General features: G+C 42.9%; 1 protein-coding gene across 1 annotated transcript in view; it reads left to right on the forward strand.

Moving 5' to 3' along the window:
- The window catches only part of Ubr1 (Ubr1 ubiquitin ligase), a 514997-nt gene that overhangs the window by 305416 nt on the left and 187032 nt on the right, over positions 1-22549 (forward strand). Inside the window, 1 exon segment of the mRNA XM_071669737.1 lies at positions 11960-12173. Within this exon segment, the coding sequence (XP_071525838.1) occupies positions 11960-12173 (214 nt within the window).

Genomic DNA, 22549 nt, shown 5'->3' on the forward strand with positions numbered 1-22549 from the left:
CAATACGTGGTGTGCGGTGTTTTGATCGAGTAAGTAATGAAGGTTCAAGATATGTGTGATAGTAGAAAGAGTGTGGTTGAGAGAGCAGTTGAGGGTGTTTTGAAATGGTTTGGTCACATGGAGAGAATGAGTGAGGAAAGATTGACCAAGAGGATATATGTGTCGGAGGTGGAAGGAACGAGAAGTGAGAGACCAAATTGGAGGAGGAAAGATGGTGTAAAAAAGATTTTGAGTGATCGGGACCTGAACATGCACGAGGGTGAAAGGTGTGCAAGGAAAAGGGGAGAAAGAATACTTCCCACACATTCCTCATGTGTCGTAGAAGGCGACTAAAGGGGACGGGAGCGGGGTTTAGAAACCTTCCCCTCCTTTTATTTTAACTTTCTAAAAGGGGAAACAGAAGGAGTCACGCAGGGAGTGCTCATCTTCCTCAAAGGCTCAGATTAGGGTGTCTAAATGTGTGTGGATGTAACCAAGATGAGAAAAAAAAGGAGAGATAGGTAGTTTGTTTGAAGAAAGGAACCTGGATGTTTTGACTCTGAGTGAAATGAAGCTCAAGGGTAAAGGGGAAGAGTGGTTTGGGAATGTCTTGGGAGTAGAGTCAGGGGTTAGTGAAAGGACAAAACCAAGGGAAGGAGTAGCACTACTCCTGAAACAGGAGTGGTGGGAGTATGTGATAGAGTGAAAGTAAACTGTAGATTGATATGGGTAAAACTGAAAGTTGATGGAGAGAGATGGGTGATTATTGGTGCATATGCACCTGGGCATGAGAACAAAGATCATGAGAGGCAAGTGTTTTAGGAGCAGCTGAGTGAGTCTGTTAGTAGTTTTCATACACGAGACCGGGTTTTGTGATGGGTGATTTGAATGCAAAGGTGAGTAATGTGGCAGTTGAGGGAATAATTGTTGTACATGGGGTGTTCAGTGTTGTAAATGGTAATGGTGAAGAGCTTGTAGATTTATGTGCTGAAAAAGGACTGTTGATTGGGAATACCTGGTGTAAAAAGAGAGATATACATCAGTAGGCGTATGTAAGTCGGAGATATGGCCAGAGAGCGTTATTGGATTACGTGTTAATTGATAGGCGTGCAAAAGAGAGACTTTTGGATGTTAATGTGCTGAGAGGTGCAACTGGAGAGATGTCTGATCATTATCTTGTGGAGGGGAAGGTGAACATTTGTAGAGGTTTTCAGAAAAGAAGAGAGAATGTTGGGGTGAAGAGAGTGGTGAGAGTAAGTGAGCTTGGGAACCCAAGGAGACTTGTGTGAGGAAGTACAAGGAGAGACTGAGCACAGAATGGGAAAGGGTGAAAACAAAGGAGGTAAGGGGAGTGGGGGAGGAATGGGATTTGTTCAGGGAAACAGTGATGGCTTGGGCAAAAGATGCTTGTGGCATGAGAAGCGTGGGAGGTGGGCAGATTAGAAAGGGTAGTGAGTGGTGGGATGAAGAAGTAAGATTATTAGTGAAAGAGAAGAGAGAGGCATTTGGGCGATTTTAGCAGGGAAATAATGCAAATGAGTGGGAGATGCATAAAAGAAAGAGGCAGGAGATCAAGAGAAAGGTGCAAGAGGCAAAAAAGAGGGCAAATGAGAGTTGGGGTGAGAGAGTATCATTAAATTTTAGGGAGAATAAAAAGATGTTTTGGAAGGAGGTAGATAAAGTGCGTAAGACAAGGGAACAAATGGGAATATCATTGAAGGGGGCTAATGGGGAGGTGATAACAAGTAGTGGTGACCTGAGAAGGAGATGGAGTGAGTATTTTGAAGGTTTGTTGAATGTGTTTGATGATAGAGTGGCAGATATAGGGTGTTTTGGTTGAGGTGATGTGCAAAGTGAGAGGGTTAGGGAGAATGATTTGGTAAACAGAGAAGAGGTAGTAAAAGCTTTATGGAAGATAAAAGCCAGCAAGGCAGCGGGTTTGGATGGTATTGCAGTGGAATTCATTAAAAAAGGGGGTGACTGTGTTGTTCACTGGCTGGTAAGGGTATTTAATGTATGTGTGACTCATGGTGAGGTGCCTGAGGACTGGTGGAATGCTTGCATAGTGCCATTGTACAAAGGCGAAGGGGATAAGAGTGAGTGCTCAAATTTCAGAGGTATAAGTTTGTTGAGTATTCCTGGTAAATTATATGGGAGGGCATGTACAGAGCATCAGATTGGGGAAGAGCAGTATGGTTTCAGAAGTGGTAGAGGATGTGTGGATCAGGTGTTTGCTTTGACAAATGTATATGAGAAATACTTAGAAAAGCAAATGGATTTGTATGTAGCATTTATGGATCTGGAGAAGGCATATGATAGAGTTGATAGAGATGCTCTGTGGAAGGTATTAAGAATATATGGTGTTGGAGGTAAGTTGTTAGAAGTAGTGAAAGGTTTTTATCGAGGATGTAAGGCATGTGTACGTAGGAAGAGAGAAAAGTGATTGGTTCTCAGTGAATGTTGGTTTGTGGCAGGGGTGCGTGATGTCCCCATGGTTGTTTAATTTGTTTATGGATGGGGTTGTTAGATAGGTGAATGCAAGAGTTTTGGAAAGAGGGGCTGGTATGCAGTCTGTTGTGGATGAAAGAGCTTGGGAAGTGAGTCAGTTGTTGTTCGCTGATGATAGGGCGCTGGTGGCTGATTCAGGTGAGAAACTGCAGAAGCTGGTGACTGAGTTTGGTAAAGTGTGTGAAAGAAGAAAGCTGAGAGTAGATGTGAATAAGGTAAAGGTTATTGGGTACAGTAGGGTTGAGGGACAAGTCAGTTGGGATGTAAGTTTGAATGGAGAAAAACTGGAGGAAGTGAAGTGTTTTAGATATCTGGGAGTGGATTTGGCAGCGGATGTAACCATAGAAGCAGAAGTGAATCATAGGTTGGTGGAGGGGGCGAAAGTTCTTTGAGCATTGTAAAATGAGTGGAAGTCGAGAACGTTATCTTTGAAAGCAAAAATGGGTATGTTTGAAGGAATAGTGGTTCCAACAATGTTATATGGTTGCAAAGCAAGGGCTATAGATAGAGTTGTGCAAAGGAAGGTGGATGTGCAGGAAATGAGATGTTTGAGGACAATGTGTGATGTGAGGTGGTTTGATCGAGTAAGTAATGTAAGGGTAAGAGAGATGTGTGGAAATAAAAAGAGTGTGGTTGAGAGAGCAGAAGAGGGTGTTTTGAAATGGTTTGGGCACATGGAAAGAATGAGTGAGGAAAGATTGACCAAGAGGATATATGTGTCGGAGGTGGAGGGAACGAGGAGAAGTGGGAGACCAAACTGGAGGTGGAAAGATGGAGCGAAAAAGATTTTGAGTGATCGGGGCCTGAACATGCAGGAGGGTGAAAGGCGGGCAAGGAATAGAGTGAATTGGATTGATGTGGTATACCGGGGTCGACGTGCTGTCAATGGATTGAATCAGATTGGGGAAAAGCAGTGTGTTTCAGAAGTGGTAGAGGATGTGTGGATCAGGTGTTTGCTTTGAAGAATGTATGTGAGAAATACTTAGAAAAGCAAATGGATTTGTATGTAGCATTTGTGGATCTGGAGAAGGCATATGATAGAGTTCATAGAGATGCTCTGTGGAAGGTACTAAGAATATATGGTGTGGGAGGCAAGTTGTTAGAATCTGTGAAAAGTTTTTAACGAGGATGTAAGGCATGTGTACGTGTAGGAAGAGAGGAAAGTGATTGGTTCTCAGTGAATGTAGGTTTGCGGCAGGGTTGTGTGATGTCTCCATGGTTGTTTAATTTGTTTATGGATGGGGTTGTTAGGGAGGTGAATGCAAGGGTTTTGGAGAGAGGGGCAAGTATGAAGTCTGTTGTGGATGAAAGAGCTTGGGAAGTGAGTCAGTTGTTGTTCGCTGATGATACAGCGCTGGTGGCTGATTCATGTGAGAAACTGCAGAAGCTGGTGACTGAGTTTGGTAAAGTGTGTGAAAGAAGAAAGTTAAGAGTAAATGTGAATAAGAGCAAGGTAATTAGGTACAGTAGGGTTGAGGGTTAGGTCAATTGGGAGGTAAGTTTGAATGGAGAAAAACTGGAGGAAGTAAAGTGTTTTAGATATTTGGGAGTGGATCTGGCAGCGGATGGAACCATGGAAGCGGAAGTGAATCATAGGGTGGGGGAGGGGGCGAAAATCCTGGGAGCCTTGAAGAATGTGTGGAGGTCGAGAACATTATCTCGGAAAGCAAAAATAGGTATGTTTGAAGGAATAGTGGTTCCAACAATGTTGTATGGTTGCGAGGCGTGGGCTATGGATAGAGTTGTGTGCATGAGGATGGATGTGCTGGAAATGAGATGTTTGAGGACAATGTGTGGTGTGAGGTGGTTTGATCGAGTAAGCAACGTAAGGGTAAGAGAGATGTGTGGAAATAAAAAGAGCGTGGTTGAAAGAGCAGAAGAGGGTGTTTTGAAATGGTTTGGTCACATGGAGAGAATGAGTGAGGAAAGATTGACCAAGAGGATATATGTGTCGGAGGTGGAGGGAACGAGGAGAAGTGGGAGACCAAATTGGAGGTGGAAAGATGGAGTGAAAAAGATTTTGTGTGATCGGGGCCTGAACATGCAGGAGGGTGAAAGGAGGGCAAAGAATAGAGTGAATTGTATCGATGTGGTATACCGGGGTTGACGTGCTGTCAGTGGATTGAATCAGGGCATGTGAAGCGCCTGGGGTAAACCATGGAAAGCTGTTTAGGTATGTATATTTGCGTGTGTGGACGTATGTATATACATGTGTATGGGGGTGGGTTGGGCCATTTCTTTTGTCTGTTTCCTTGTGCTACCTCGCAAACGCGGGAGACAGCGACAAAAGAAAAAAAAAAGATATATATATATATATATATATATATATATATATATATATATATATATATTGCAGTGGAATTTATTAAAAAAGGGGGTGACTGTATTGTTGACTGGTTGGTAAGGTTATTTAATGTATGTATGACTCATGGTGAGGTGCCTGAGGATTGGCGGAATGCGTGCATAGTGCCATTGTACAAAGGTAAAGGGGATAAGAGTGAGTGCTCAAATTACAGAGGTATAAGTTTGTTGAGTATTCCTGGCAAATTATATGGGAGGGTATTGATTGAGAGGGTGAAGGCATGTACAGAGCATCAGATTGGGGAAGAGCAGTGTGGTTTCAGAAGTGGTAGAGGATGTGTGGATCAGGTGTTTGCTTTGAAGAATGTATGTGAGAAATACTTAGAAAAGCAAATGGATTTGTATGTAGCATTTATGGATCTGGAGAAGGCATATGATAGAGTTGATGGAGATGCTCTGTGGAAGGTATTAAGAATATATGGTGTGGGAGGCAAGTTGTTAGAAGCAGTGAAAAGTTTTTATCGAGGATGTAAGGCATGTGTACGTGTAGGAAGAGAGGAAAGTGATTGGTTCTCAGTGAATGTAGGTTTGCGCGTTCTCAGTGAATGTAGGTTTGCGGCAGGGGTGTGTGATGTCTCCATGGTTGTTTAATTTGTTTATGGATGGGGTTGTTAGGGAGGTGAATGCAAGAGTTTTGGAAAGAGGGGCAAGTATGAAGTCTGTTGGGGATGAGAGAGCTTGGGAAGTGAGTCAGTTGTTGTTCGCTGATGATACAGCGCTGGTGGCTGATTCATGTGAGAAACTGCAGAAGCTGGTGACTGAATTTGGTAAAGTGTGTGAAAGAAGAAAGTTAAGAGTAAATGTGAATAAGAGCAAGGTTATTAGGTACAGTAGGGTTGAGGGTCAAGTCAATTGGGAGGTGAGTTTGAATGGAGAAAAACTGGAGGAAGTGAAGTGTTTTAGATATTTGGTAGTGGATCTGGCAGCGGATGGAACCATGGAAGCGGAAGTGGATCATAGGGTGGGGGAGGGGGCGAAAATTCTGGGAGCCTTGAAGAATGTGTGGAAGTCGAGAACATTATCTCGGAAAGCAAAAATGGGTATGTTTGAAGGAATAGTGGTTCCAACAATGCTGTATGGTTGCGAGGTGTGGGCTATGGATAGAGTTGTGCGCAGGAGGATGGATGTGCTGGAAATGAGATGTTTGAGGACAATGTGTGGTGTGAGGTGGTTTGATCGAGTAAGTAACGTAAGGGTAAGAGAGATGTGTGGAAATAAAAAGAGCGTGGTTGAAAGAGCAGAAGAGGGTGTTTTGAAATGGTTTGGTCACATGGAGAGGATGAGTAAGGAAAGATTGACCAAGAGGATATACGTGTCGGAGGTGGAGGGAATGAGAAGAGGGAGACCAAATTGGAGGTGGAAAGATGGAGTGAAAAAGATTTTGTGTGATCGGGGCCTGAACATGCAGGAGGGTGAAAGGAGGGCAAGGAATAGAGTGAATTGGAGCGATGTGGTATACCGGGGTTGACGTGCTGTCAGTGGATTGAATCAAGGCATGTGAAGCGTCTGGGGTAATCCATGGAAAGCTGTGTAGGTATGTATATTTGCGTGTGTGGACGTATGTATATACATGTGTATGGGGGTGGGTTGGGCCATTTCTTTCGTCTGTTTCCTTGCGCTACCTCGCAAACACGGGAGACAGCGACAAAGCAAAAAAAAAAAATATATATATATATATATATATATATATGTAAGTAGGAGAGATGGCCAGAGAGCGTTATTGGATTACGTGTTAATTGACAGGCGTGCGAAAGAGAGACTTTTGGATGTTAATGTGCTGAGAGGTGCAACTGGAGGGATGTCCGATCATTATCTTGTGGAGGCTAAGGTGAAGATTAGTATGAGTTTTCAGAAAAGAGGAGTGAATGTTGGGGTGAAGAAGGTGGTGAGAGTGAGTGAGCTTGGGAAGGAGACCTGTGTGGGGAAGTACCAGGAGAGACTGTGTACAGAATGGAAAAAGGTGAGAACAATGGAAGTAAGGGGAGTGGGGGAGGAATGGGATGTATTTAGGGAATCAGTGATGGATTGCGCAAAAGATGCTTGTGGCATGAGAAGAGTGGGAGGGGGGCTGTTTAGAAAGGGTAGTGAGTGGTGGGATGAAGAAGTAAGAGTATTAGTGAAAGAGAAGAGAGAGGCATTTGGACGATTTTTGCAGGGAAAAAATGCAATTGAGTGGGAGAAGTATAAAAGAAAGAGACAGGAGGTCAAGAGAAAGGTGCAAGAGGTGAAAAAAAGGGCAAATGAGAGTTGGGGTGAGAGAGTATCATTAAATTTTAGGGAGAATAAAAAGATGTTCTGGAAGGAGGTAAATAGGGTGCGTAAGACAAGGGAGCAAATGGGAACTTCAGTGAAGGGCGTAAATGGGGAGGTGATAACAAGTAGCGATGATGTGAGAAGGAGATGGAATGAGTATTTTGAAGGTTTGTTGAATGTGTCTGATGACAGAGTGGCAGATATAGGGTGTTTTGGTCGAGGTGGTGTGCAAAGTGAGAGGGTTAGGGAAATTGATTTGGTAAACAGAGAAGAGGTAGTAAAAGCTTTGCGGAAGATGAAAGCCGGCAAGGCAGCAGGTTTGGATGGTATTGCAGTGGAATTTATTAAAAAAGGGGGTGACTGTATTGTTGACTGGTTGGTAAGGTTATTTAATGTATGTATGACTCATGGTGAGGTGCCTGAGGATTGGCGGAATGCGTGCATAGTGCCATTGTACAAAGGCAAAGGGGATAAGAGTGAGTGCTCAAATTACAGAGGTATAAGTTTGTTGAGTATTCCTGGTAAATTATATGGGAGGGTATTGATTGAGAGGGTGAAGGCATATACAGAGCATCAGATTGGGGAAGAGCAGTGCGGTTTCAGAAGTGGTAGAGGATGTGTGGATCAGGTGTTTGCTTTGAAGAATGTATGTGAGAAATACTTAGAAAAGCAAATGGATTTGTATGTAGCATTTATGGATCTGGAGAAGGCATATGATAGAGTTGATAGAGATGCTCTGTGGAAGGTATTAAGAATATATGGTGTTGGAGGCAAGTTGTTAGAAGCAGTGAAAAGTTTTTATCGAGGATGTAAGGCATGTGTACGTGTAGGAAGAGAGGAAAGTGATTGGTTCTCAGTGAATGTAGGTTTGCGGCAGGGGTGTGTGATGTCTCCATGGTTGTTTAATTTGTTTATGGATGGGGTTGTAAGGGAGGTAAATGCAAGAGTCCTGGAAAGAGGGGCAAGTATGAAGTCTGTTGGGGATGAGAGAGCTTGGGAAGTGAGTCAGTTGTTGTTCGCTGATGATACAGCGCTGGTGGCTGATTCATGTGAGATACTGCAGAAGCTGGTGACTGAGTTTGGTAAAGTGTGTGGAAGAAGAAAGTTGAGAGTAAATGTGAATAAGAGCAAGGTTATTAGGTACAGTAGGGTTGAGGGTCAAGTCAATTGGGAGGTGAGTTTGAATGGAGAAAAACTGGAGGAAGTGAAGTGTTTTAGATATCTGGGAGTGGATCTGTCAGCGGATGGAACCATGGAAGCGGAAGTGGATCATAGGGTGGGGGAGGGGGCGAAAATTTTGGGAGCCTTGAAAAATGTGTGGAAGTCGAGAACATTATCTCGGAAAGCAAAAATGGGTATGTTTGAAGGAATAGTGGTTCCAACAATGTTGTATGGTTGCGAGGCGTGGGCTATGGATAGAGATGTGCGCAGGAGGATGGATGTGCTGGAAATGAGATGTTTGAGGACAATGTGTGGTGTGAGGTGGTTTGATCGAGTAAGTAACGTAAGGGTAAGAGAGATGTGTGGAAATAAAAAGAGCGTGGTTGAGAGAGCAGAAGAGGGTGTTTTGAAATGGTTTGGGCACATGGAGAGAATGAGTGAGGAGAGATTGACCAAGAGGATATATGTGTCGGAGGTGGAGGGAACGAGGAGAAGAGGGAGACCAAATTGGAGGTGGAAAGATGGAGTGAAAAAGATTTTGTGTGACCGGGGCCTGAACATGCAGGAGGGTGAAAGGAGGGCAAGGAATAGAGTGAATTGGAGTCGATGTGGTATACAGGGGTTGACGTGCTGTCAGTGGATTGAATCAAGGCATGTGAAGCGTCTGGGGTAAACCATGGAAAGCTGTGTAGGTATGTATATTTGCGTGTGTGGACGTGTGTATGTACATGTGTATGGGGGGGGGGGTTGGGCCATTTCTTTCGTCTGTTTCCTTGCGCTACCTCGCAAACGCGGGAGACAGCGACAAAGTATAAAAAAAAAAAAAAAAATATATATATATATATATATATATATATATATATATATATATATATATATATATATATATATATATATATTGCTTTTCCTACCTTGGGAACAAGGGACAAGCAAACAGTGACCTCATTTCACTCAAGCATATTCTCTGTTATGTATCATGAAATGAAACCAGAATCAACCGTCCTCTACAACCACAGACTATTCCATGGTTTACCTTAACTGCTTCATGTCCCTTGGTTTAGCCCAACTGACAGCACATTGTTCCGTGTCCCCCCATCACACAGACGAATTCATTTTATCCTCAGCATGCCTATCCCCCTCGTGAATGACCAGACCCTGATAAATCAATACCTCCTTCACTCCTTTTCATTTCCTTCTCAGTTGGTCTACTCCTCCTATCTTGCTGCCTTCACTTCTGACATATTGATCCTCAAGTCTTTCTTCACTAATCCTTTCCAAGTGTCCAAACCATTTCAGCACAACCTATTCAGCTCTCTCAAACAGATTGCACTTACTACCACACTTCACTCATACACTTTCATTCTGTAAATGATGAATTTTCCTCATGCTGCATATCCCCTAATGCATTTCATTTCCTGTATGTTCCTCCTCTTCCTTTCTTTCCCATTCAAGGCTCAAGACTCCCAACAATACAGCACTGTCAGGACAATAATACCTTCAAACATACCCATCTCTGTCTTAACCAACACTGTTTCCACACACTCTTCAATGCATCCAAAACCTTGTATCTCTACCCCACCTTAAAACTCACCTCCACCCCTATGGTTCAATTTTCTGCTATGTCCACTCCCAGGTACCTGAAGCTTTCCACTTTCTCCACATCTTCCCAATTCCAACTCCCACTCGGATCATCCTTTCTCACCCTGCTGCTACATCTTATCTTGTTTGTTTACATTAATTCTTAGCTTCGTCTTTCCGCGTGCTATTCCAAACTCAGACACTTTTGGAGTTTCTTGACAGCCATGTCATTTGCAAGCAGTATCTTGCCTAACCTACCAGGCCCCTTTGATACAGATATAGATGTAAGTTATCAAAATTAATATCAGAAATTATATTCTAAGGTATGTTTTGTGGGGCCTGGATGTGGAAAGGGAGCTGTGGTTTCAGTGCATAATACATGACAGCTAGAGACTGAGTGTGAATGAATGTGGCCTTTGTTGTCTTTTCCTAGCGCTACCTCGCGCACATGCGGGGGTAGGGGATTGTCATTTCATGTGTGGCGACAGGAATGAATGAGGGCAGACAGTATGAATTATGTACATGTGTATATATATGTATACGTTGAATGTACATGTGTATATATGTATATGTCTGTGTGTGTATATATATGCATACGTTGAGATGTATAGGTATGTATATGTGCATGTGTGGACGTGTATGTATATACATGTGTACGTGGGTGGGTTGAGCTATTCTTTCGTCTGTTTCCTTGCGCTACCTAGCTAACGCGGGAGACAGCAACAAAGTATAATAATAATAAAAAATATATATATACATATTCTTTCTTTTTCTTCCAAACCAATCACCACTTCCTGCGCTAGCGAGGCAGCGTCAAGAACAGCGTCTCCTCGCTAATGCAGGAGACAGTGACATAGTATAATAATAAATAAATAAATAAATAAATAAATAAATAAATAAATTTACTCTTGTATTTTAAAGAAGTAGTTCCTCCTCTAAAAACAAGATATGAAGAATTGATTTACCAGGTATCACTCTTTTTAAATGAAGTCTTAGTAGATACTGCTCTGTTATTAGTATTTTTCTAGGGTGTCTCCCCAGTAAAGAAAATGGTTCCTTTATTGGTATTCAGTCAATATTTGGGCCCAGTTATTGACAGCAATGATTAGCCAAGTGTCATTTACTGCGATACATTTTTGGTTAAGGTGTCAGGATGAGCATATCTTATTTTTCAGGAGGCAGACTTAATTGAACATATCATTTTGATTACATTGTGAAAACAGTTTATGAATATTGATGCATGAGAAGTACATTTTGATTGTTGTCTCACAGTACATGGGTTTTTTGAAAGATGTTGAAACTGATACGGAACAGTTCTAGAGTTATTTCTTGAATTGAATACATGGTAGGCAGTGCAGTTTCACAGTTCACCTTTTTGATGCATGATGCAGATATCTTCTAGTGGACATTTATGATATATCTTCGATGCCTGTCCCCTCCTAGATCTCCCATCAAGAATATTGCCTCAGCACATCTTTTTGGTTTGAAAGGTTCGATACCTCTACTCACATCCACGTTGATCACTACCAGCACTGTGCTTGTGTATGAAATTAGAATGTATGTGAAGAAAGATTTTTCCATATCCTCCCCACACTTGCAAACCAGTCTTCCACACCCTTAATCTAATGTTGAAAAGTGCCTGAGTTTTAAGAGAACAGTTAGAAAACAGAAACAGAGATATATCAGGAGCAGTCAAATATGTCATTTACACCTTTTTCAGGTGCATTCTCAACAATAGACCTGGCTAGGACAAAGGTAGTTGTATAACTGTATTTTCTGTTACTTTTGAATGCTGATCTTTAAGAATAATGGAATTTTTAGACTACCCACTGTTTAAAGGTTAATAAGAGATCATGTATCAGTAATCATTGTTTTCAACTTTTAGTCGCTATGTGATTGCTGATCATGAATGATTGTTTGTCTTATGTTTTCTGAACTACTTGCTCTGTAGAGTCTACAGGTAAAACTGATTCTTCTATGCATGTTTTGGAATAACTTGATAGCTTATGTGCCATCCTTATCAATATTTTTTTCCTTGCTTTACTAAAGAAAATCTTCAATTAATCTGTAGTTGTTTTCAGCTGGTAATCAGAATGGGTTTAACTCTTCTCTTCCTCAGGTATCGTGTTGTTCTCAATTTGTCATCAGACATATCCAAACCAGCTCATGAAACAGAGGCAGTGTTGGCCTCAACCTCTTCATCTGAGGCATCAGCAGCTTCAGCAGAAAAAAAACGAAGAGCTGTTATTGCTACTCAGAGGAAAGCTCGTATCATGGCTAAGATGGCATCTATGCAACAGAATTTCATTAAAACAAATGAAACATTTTTCCAGGTATAGGAAATAAAGATGTTTAACTTTTTGTTTAGATATTTTTGAAATTATTCTGAGTAGGTTATTCTTAACTTTTGTGCTCTGTGTAAGAACTGGAACATTAGATAGTAATAGGTAAAATAATTAGGTTTAGGAAACTTTGGACCAATGCTGACTTGCACATATCTTAATGACTCTAATAAGCTGAATTTGAAAAAACATTTGGTTAAATTGTATATTATACCAAGACACATTGGTATCTCTAAACCTGGGGATAGGGGAGAAAGAATACTTCCCGCACATTCCTCACTTGTCGTAGAAGGCGACTAAAGGGGATGGGAGCGGGGGGCTAGAAACCCTCCCCTCCTTGTCCTTTAACTTTCTAAAAGGGGAAACAGAAGAAGGAGTCACGCGGGGAGTGCTCATCCTCCTCGAAGGCTCAGATTGGGGTGTCTAAATGTATGTGGATGTGACCAAGATGAGAAAAAAAGGAGAGATAGGTAGTATGTTTGAGGAAAGAACATGGATGTTTTGGCTCTAAGTGAAATGAAGCTCAAGGGTAAAGGGGAAGCGTGGTTTAGGAATGTCTTGGGAGTAAAGTCAGGGGTTAGTGAGAGGACAAGAGCAAGGGAAGGAGTAGCACTACTCCTGAAAGAGGAGTGGTAGGAGTATGTAATAGAGTGTAAGAAAGTAAACTTTAGATTGATATGGGTAAAACTGAAAGTTGATGGAGAGAGATGGGTGATTATTGGTGCATATGCACCTGGGCATGAGAAGAAAGATCATGAGAGGCAAGTGTTTTGGGAGCAGCTGAATGAGTGTGTGAGTGGTTTTGTTGCATGAGACCGGGTTATAGTGATGGGTGATTTGAATACAAAGGTGAGTAATGTGGCAGTTGAGGGACTAATTGGTATACATGGGGTGTTCAGTGTTGTAAATGGAAATGGTGAAGCGCTTGTAGATTTATGTGCTGAAAAAGGACTGGTGATTGGGAATACCTGGTTTAAAAAGAGAGATATACATAAGCATACTTATGTAAGTAGGAGAGATGGCCAGAGAGCGTTATTGGATTACATGTTAATTGATAGGCGCGCGAAAGAGAGACTTTTGGATGTTAATGTGCTGAGAGGTGCAACTGGAGGGATGTCTGATCATTATCTTGTGGAGGCGAAGGTGAAGATTTGTAGAGGTTTTCAGAAAGGAAGAGAGAATGTTGGGGTGAAGAGAGTGGTGAGAGTAAGTGAGCATGGGAAGGAGACTTGTGTGAGGAAGTACCAGGAGAGACTGAGTACAGAATGGAAGAAGGTGAGAATAAAGGAGGTAAGGGGAGTGGGGGAAGAATGGGATGCATTTAGGGAAGCAATGATGGCTTGCGCAAAAGATGCTTGTGGCATGAGAAGTGTGGGAGGTGGGCAGATTAGAAAGGGTAGTGAGTGGTGGGATGAAGAAGTAAGATTATTAGTGAAAGAGAAGTGAGAGGCATTTGGACGATTTTTGCAGGGAAATAATGCAAATGAGTGGGAGATGGATAAAAGAAAGAGGCAGGTGGTCAAGAGAAAGGTGCAAGAGGTGAAAAAGAGGGCAAGTGAGAGTTGGGGTGAGAGAGTATCATTAAACTTCAGGGAGAATAAAAAGATGTTTTGGAAGGAGGTGAATAAAGTGCGTAAGACAAGGGAACAAATGGGAACTTCAGTGAAGGGGGCTAATGGGGAGGTGGTAACAAGTAGTGGTGACATGAGAAGGAGATGGAGTGAGTATTTTGAAGGTTTGTTGAATGTGTTTGATGATAGAATGGCAGATATAGGGTGTTTTGGTCGAGGTGGTGTGCAGAGTGAGAGGGTTAGGGAGGATGATTTGGTAAACATAGAAGAGGTAGTAAAAGCTTTGCGGAAGATGAAAGCCGGCAAGGCAGCGGGTTTGGATGGTATTGCAGTGGAATTTATTATAAAAGGGGGCGACTGTGTTGTTGACTGGTTGGTAAGGTTATTTAATGTATGTGTGCTTCATGATGAGGTGCCTGAGGATTGGTGGAATGCTTGCACAGTTCCATTGTACAAAGGCAAAGGGGACAAAGGTGAGTTCTCAAATTACAGAGGTATAAGTTTGTTAAGTATTCCTGGAAAATTATATGGGATGGTATTGATTGAGAGGGTGAAGGCATGTACAGAGCTTCAGATTGGGGAAGAGCAGTGTGGTTTCAGGAGTGGGATTTATGGATCTGGAGAAGGCATATGATAGAGTTGATAGAGATGCTCTGTGGAAGGTACTAAGAATATATGGTGTGGGAGGCAAGTTGTTAGAAGCAGTGAAAAGTTTTTATCGAGGATATAAGGCATGTGTATGTGTAGGAAGAGAGGAAAGTGATTGGTTATCAGTGAATGTAGGTTTGCGGCAGGGGTGTGTGATGTCTCCATGGTTGTTTTGATTTGTTTATGGATGGGGTTGTTAGGAAGGTGAATGCAAGGGTTTTGGAAAGAGGGGCAAGTATGCAGTCTGTTGTGAATGAGAGAGCTTGGGAAGTGAGTCAGTTGTTGTTCGCTGATGATACAGCGCGGGTGGCTGATTCATGTGAGAAACTGCAGAAGCCGGTGACTGAGTTTGGTAAAGTGTGTGAAAGAAGAAAGTTGAGAGTAAATGTGAATAAGAGCAAGGTAATTAGGTACAGTAGTGTTGAGGGTCAAGTCAATTGGAAGGTAAGTTTGAATGGAGAAAAACTGGAGGAAGTAAAGTGTTTTAGATATCTGGGAGTGGATTTGGCAGCAGATGAAACCATGGAAGCAGAAGTGAATCATAGGGTGGGGGAGGGGGCAAAAATTTTGGGAGCGTTGAAGAATGTGTGGAAGTCGAGAACATTATCTCGGAAAGCAAAAATGGGTATGTTTTAAGGAATAGTGGTTCCAACAATGTTGTATGGTTGCGAGGCATGGGCTATGGATAGAGTTATGCGGAGGAGGGTGGATGTGCTGGAAATGAGATGTTTGAGGACGATATGTGGTGTGAGGTGGTTTGATCGAGTAAGTAATAATAGGGTAAGAGAGATGTGTGGTAATAAAAAGAGTGTGGTTGAGAGAGCAGAAGAGGGTGTTTTCTAATGGTGTGGTCACATGGAGTGAATGAGTGAGGAAAGATTGACCAAGAGGATATATGTGTCAGAGGTGGAGGGAACGAGGAGAAATGGGAGACCAAATTGGAGGTGGAAAGATGGAGTGAAAAGGATTTTGAGTGATCGGGGCCTAAACATGCAGGAGGGTGAAAGGCGTGCAAGAAATAGAGTGAATTGGAATGATGTGGTATACCAGGGTGGACGTGCTGTCAATGGATTGAACCAGTGCATGTGAAGCGTCTGGGGTAAACCATGGAAAGTTCTGTGGGGCCTGCATGTGGAAAGGGAGCAGTGGTTTCGGTGCGTTATTACATGACAGCTAGAGACTGAGTGTGAACGAATGGGGCCTTTGTTGTCTTCCTAGCGCTACCTCGCGCACATGTGGGGGGAGTGAGTTGTTATATTGTGTGTGGCAGGGTGGCGATGGGAATGAATAAAGGCAGACAGTATGAATTATGTACATGTGTATATATGTATATGTCTGTGTGTGTATATATATGTATACGTTGAGATGTATAGGTATGTATATTTGCGTGTGTGGACGTGTATGTATGTACATGTGTATGTAGGTGGGTTGGGCCATTCTTTTGTTTGTTTCCTTGCTCTACCTCACTAATGCGGGAGACAGCGACAAAGCAAATAAAAATCTCTAAACCTTTAGAAGTTTCTTTGCTTTGACTCCATTTTTACCCATTCCTTCATTCATATATTGCACTGTAATAATCTAAACTTACCTCGACAGTTAGAGTATAACATATTTCATTACTCTTGCCATATGTCTTCTCATATACCCCCTCATTTTTTGCATCAATTTTTCACTTCCTCAGGCAGACAGGCTAACCCAAGAATGAGAGTATTTCATATGCAATATGGATTTGTTTATCATGTGTTGTTTTGTTGATAGATTACTCTGTGTAACACAATTTTTTTTCCTGGGTAGTAATTGTTATTTCCTAATTGCTTATAAGTAAAAAGTCGAGAAAAAAGGCTGTTATTTCAAATTTTGCTTTTGTGACCAGTACATGATATTTTGAAATTTACTTATTTCCAACTGGACAGCAGGCGAATTTCCACATTTTTATGCTTATAAAGCCAGAAAAACAACATATGAATCTAAATTAATGTACTTACACTAATGTTAAACAAAAGTGATCACAAAAGATTTGGAATTGAGTAGTTTTCAAGATTTACAATTGTACTGGAAATCACTTTCACGAATCACACCCCAAATATAATCTCCCATCATTTTCTCGTTATGTGTTCCTTAGTAGTGGCGTTTAAAGTCCAGTACATTCTGGTGAAAGCACTTGTGTTGCTCCTCCGAATATGCTCCCAAGTTCCCCTTGAAATGATCAAGATGAGCGTCAGGGATATGGACTTTGATTGCCCAGGAAGCCCCAAACCACTGCGACAAAGCTGTCTTAGGCTGCTTTATCCTTCCTAGTGAGCTTCTTTGGTAATTCCTTGCACTGCAGGATCTTCTTTATCTGTGTTCCGACAAAGAAATCAGCTTTGACCTTTGCCTCAGACAGCTTAGGGAAGAAGTTTTGAAGGCTACTGACTCCTTATGAAGAGCTGTGACAAATTGTTTCATAATGTATTGTACATTGGTGGCATCAACACCTCTCGGGGGTCCACCAGTGGCTCCCACATGACATTGTTCATCCCCACAGAGAATTCAGTGCACTGTGGCCAGTCCCACCTGTGGTAGTGTGCTACATTGTCCCTTCTGTCCCAAAGGCAAAGATAGTAGGGAAACTTAGTAAAACTGCCTTGGAGACCCATCAGGAATGCCACCATTTTGAAGTCTCCGATGACCTCCCTGCTGTACTCATCGTACTTCAAGGCATCTAGCAAGGTCTTGACACTTTTGTATTCTTCTTTGAGGTTCACTAAGTGAGCCAGGGGAAGAGACAGGTACCCATTATGGAGTAGCATGGCTTTGAGGCTCCTGGATGAGCTGTCAATAAAGAGGCACCATTAGTTCGGGTTACAGGCAATTCTGATTGCCTGGAACAGACTGGCTGCATTGTGGCAGAAGCAGAGCCTATCTTGACAAGTGAAGATGCAGGAAAAACCTAGCTGATGCTTCCTCTGATCTGCAGTTTGCATACTCGCCCAATGAGTTCCACTGCATGACCCTAGACATCAAAAGTTCAGCATTGGACTTTGTGAGACCAAGATCTCTGGTCAAGTAGTCTGGATCTACAATGTATTCCTACCCCTCTGACTACCATTTGTATTACTGGAAACTAAGAGAAAGTTCTATATAAGCTACTCAGCAATGAATCTATTTAGAATGTTCTGAAATTTCGAAATATCTTTGTCTCAATCACAAAAGCAAAGTTTTAAGGGAATGATAGCCATTTTCTATATTTTTTTTTAGACATACTCAATTACAATATATCACTTATTACCCTGGAACAAAAAGACAATAGACATTTGTTGCACTTAAACTGTTATAATAAGTTGTTTTTGTTAGTGTTCTTGTTTTATTTTATAGCAGTCATCTATTATTTTAAAGTATATTGTATGTAGTGTACAGAACTTTCCATGGTTTACCTCAGACGCTTCACATGCCCTGGTTCAATCCATGGACAGCACGTCCACCCCGGTATACCACATCGTTCCAATTCACTCTATTCCTTGCACGCCTTTCACCCTCCTGCATGTTCAGGCCCCGATCACTCAAAATCTTTTTCACTCCATCTTTCCACCTCCAATTTGGTCTCCCACTTCTCTTCGTTCCCTCCACCTCTGACACATATATCCTCTTGGTCAATCTTTCCTCACTCATTCTCTCCATGTGACCAAACCATTTGAAAACACCCTCTTCTGCTCTCTCAACCACACTCTTTTTATTACCACACATCTCTCTTACCCTATTGTTACTTACTCGATCAAACCACCTCTCCACATATTGTCCTCAGACTTCTCATTTCCAGCACATCCACCTTCCTGCGCACAACTCTATCCATAGCCCACGCCTCACAACCATACAACATTGTTGGAACCACGATTCCTTCAAACATACCCATTTTTGCTTTCCGAGATAATTTTCGCCCCCTCCCCCACCGTACGATTCACTTCCGCTTCCATGGTTCCATCCGCTCCCAAATCCACTCCCAGATATCTAAAACACTTCACTTCCTTCAGTTTTTCTCCATTCAAACTTACCTCCCAATTGACTTGACCCTCAACCCTACTGTACCTAATAACCTTACTCTTATTCACATTTACTCTCAACTTTCTTCTTTCACACACTTTACCAAACTCAGTCACCAGCTTCTGCAGTTTCTCACATGAATCAGCCACCAGCGCTGTATCATCAGCAAACAACAACTGACTCACTTCCCAAGCTCTCTCATCCCCAACAGACTTCATACTTGCCCCTCTTTCCAAAACTCTTGCATTCACCTCCCTAACAACCCCATCCATAAACAAATTAAACAACCATGGATACAAACACACACCCCCCCCCCCACCCCCCCCCCACACCCACCCCCCACCCCCACCCCACCCCCCCCCCACCCCCCCAACCCCCCCCCCCCCCCCCCCCCCCCCCCCCCCCCCCCCCCCCCCCCCCCCCCCCCCCCCCCCCCCCCCCCCCCCCCCCCCCCCCCCCCCCCCCCCCCCCCCCCCCCCCCCCCCCCCCCCCCCCCCCCCCCCCCCCCCCCCCCCACCCCCCCCAACCCACCCACATACACATGTATATACATACGTCCACACAAGCAAATATACATACCTACACAGCTTTCCATGGTTTACCCCAGACGCTTCACATGCCCTGATTCAATCCACTGACAGCACGTCAACCCCGGTATACCACATCGATCCAATTCACTCTATTCCTTGCCCTCCTTTCACCCTCCTGCATGTTCAGGCCCCGATCACACAAAATATTTTTCACTCCATCTTTCCACCTCCAATTTGGTCTCCCCAATTCTCCTCATTCCCTCCACCTCTGACACATATATCCTCTTGGTCAATCTTTCCTCACTCATTCTCTCCATGTGACCAAACCATTTCAAAACACCCTCTTCTGCTCTCTCAACCACGCTCTTTTTATTTCCACACATCTCTCTTACCCTTACATTACTTACTCGATCAAACCACCTCACACCACATATTGTCCTCAAACATCTCATTTCCAGCACATCCATCCTCTTGCGCATTAAAAAAAAAAAAAATTTTTTTTTTTTTTTTTTTTTGCTGTCTCCCGCATTTGCGAGGTAGTGCAAGGAAACAGACGAAAGAAATGGCCCAACCCACCCCCATACACATGTATATACATACATCCACACATGCAAATATACATACCTACACAGCTTTCCATGGTTTACCCCAGACGCTTCACATGCCCTGATTCAATCCACTGACAGCACGTCAACCCCGGTATACCACATCGATCCAATTCACTCTATTCCTTGCCCTCCTTTCACCCTCCTGCATGTTCAGGCCCCGATCACACAAAATATTTTTCACTCCATCTTTCCATCTCCAATTTGGTCTCCCACTTCTCCTTGTTCCCTCCACCTCCGACACATATATCCTCTTGGTCAATCTTTCCTCACTCATTCTCTCCATGTGCCCAAACCATTTCAAAACACCCTCTTCTGCTCTCTCAACCACGCTCTTTTTATTTCCACACATCTCTCTTACCCTTACGTTACTTACTCGATCAAACCACCTCACACCACACATTGTCCTCAAACATCTCATTTCCAGCACATCCATCCTCTTGCGCACAACTCCATCCATAGCCCACGCCTCGCAACCGTACAACATTGTTGGAACCACTATTCCTTCAAACATACCCATTTTTGCTTTCCGAGATAATGTTCTTGACTTCCACACATTCTTCAAGGCTCCGAGGATTTTCGCCCCCTCCCCCACCCTATGATCCACTTCCGCTTCCATGGTTCCATCCGCTGCCAGACCCACTCCCAGATATCTAAAACACTTTACTTCCTCCTGTTTTTCTCCATTCAAACTTACCTCCCAGTTGACTTGACCCTCAACCGTACTGTACCTAATAACCTTGCTCTTATTCACATTTACTCTTAACTTTCTTCTTTCACACACTTTACCAAACTCAGTCACCAGCTTCTGCAGTTTCTCACATGAATCAGCCACCAGCGCTGTATCATCAGCGAACAACAACTGACTCACTTCCCAAGCTCTCTCATCCACAACAGACTTCATACTTGCCCCTCTTTTCAAAACTCTTGCATTCACCTCCCTAACAACCCCATCCATAAACAAATTAAACAACCATGGAGACATCACACACCCCTGCCGCAAACCTACATTACTGAGAACCAATCACTTTCCTCTCTTCCTACACGTACACATGCCTTACATCCTTGATAAACACTTTCCACTGCTTCTAACAACTTGCCTCCCACACCATACATTCTTAATACCTTCCACAGAGCATCTCTATCAACTCTATCATATGCCTTCTCCAGATCCATAAATGCTACATACAAATCCATTTGCTTTTCTAAGTATTTCTCACATACATTCTTCAAAGCAAACACCTGATCCACACATCCTCTACCACTTCTGAAACCACACTGCTCTTCCCCAATTTGATGCTCTGTACATGCCTTCACCCTCAGAGCATCAGATGATTATTATTTTTTTTTTTTTTTTTTTTTATACTTTGTCGCTGTCTCCCGCGTTTGCGAGGTAGCGCAAGGAAACAGATGAAAGAAATGGCCCAACCCCCCCCCATACACATGTATATACATACGTCCACACAAGCAAATATACATACCTATACAGCTTTCCATGGTTTACCCCAGACGCTTCACACGCCTTGATTCAATCCACTGACAGCACGTCAACCCCGGTATACCACATCGCTCCAATTCACTCTATTCCTTGCCCTCCTTTCACCCTCCTGCATGTTCAGGCCCCGATCCCACAAAATCTTTTTCACTCCATCTTTCCACCTCCAATTTGGTCTCCCTCTTCTCCTTGTTCCCTCCACTTCTGACACGTATATCCTCTTGGTCAATCTTTCCTCACTCATTCTCTCCATGTGCCCAAACCACTTCAAAACACCCTCTTCTGCTCTCTCAACCACGCTCTTTTTATTTCCACACATCTCTCTTACCCTTACGTTACTCTTTCGATCAAACCACCTCACACCACACATTGTCCTCAAACATCTCATTTCCAGCACATCCATCCTCCTGCGCACAACTCTATCCATAGCCCACGCCTCTTAACCATACAACATTGTTGGAACCACTATTCCTTCAAACATACCCATTTTTGCTTTCCGAGATAATGTTCTCGACTTCCACACATTCTTCAAGGCCCCCGGGAATTTTCGCCCCCTCCCCCACCCTATGATCCACTTCCGCTTCCATTGTTCCATCCGCTGCCAGATCCACTCCCAGATATCTAAAACACTTCACTTCCTCCAGTTTTTCTCCATTCAAACTCACCTCCCAATTGACTTGACCCTCAACCCTACTGTACCTAATAACCTTGCTCTTATTCACATTTACTCTTAACTTTCTTCTTCCACACACTTTACTAAACTCAGTCACCAGCTTCTGCAGTTTCTCACATGAATCAGCCACCAGCGCTGTATCATCAGCGAACAACAACTGACTCACTTCCCAAGCTCTCTCATCCCCAACAGACTTCATACTTGCCCCTCTTTCCAAAACTCTTGCATTTACCTCCCTAACAACCCCATCCATAAACAAATTAAACAACCATGGAGACATCACACACCCCTGCCGCAAACCTACATTCACTGAGAACCAATCACTTTCCTCTCTTCCTACACGTACACATGCCTTACATCCTCGATAAAAACTTTTCACTGCTTCTAACAACTTTCCTCCCACACCATATATTCTTAATACCTTCCACAGAGCATCTCTATCAACTCTGTCATATGCCTTCTCCTGATCCATAAATGCTACATACAAATCCATTTGCTTTTCTAAGTATTTCTCACATACATTCTTCAAAGCAAACACCTGATCCACACATCCTCTACCAATTCTGAAACCACACTGCTCTTCCCCAATCTGATGCTCTATACATGCCTTTACCCTCTCAATCAATACCCTCCCATATAATTTACCAGGAATACTCAACAAACTTATACCTCTGTAATTTGAGCACTCACTCTTATCCCCTTTGCCTTTGTACAATGGCACTATACATGCATTCCACCAATCCTCAGGCACCTCACCATGAGTCATACATACATTAAATAACCTTACCAACCAGTCAACAATACAGTCACCCCCTTTTTTAATAA

This window comes from Panulirus ornatus, chromosome 14 (assembly GCF_036320965.1).
Source record: "Panulirus ornatus isolate Po-2019 chromosome 14, ASM3632096v1, whole genome shotgun sequence".
NCBI lineage: Eukaryota > Metazoa > Arthropoda > Malacostraca > Decapoda > Palinuridae > Panulirus > Panulirus ornatus.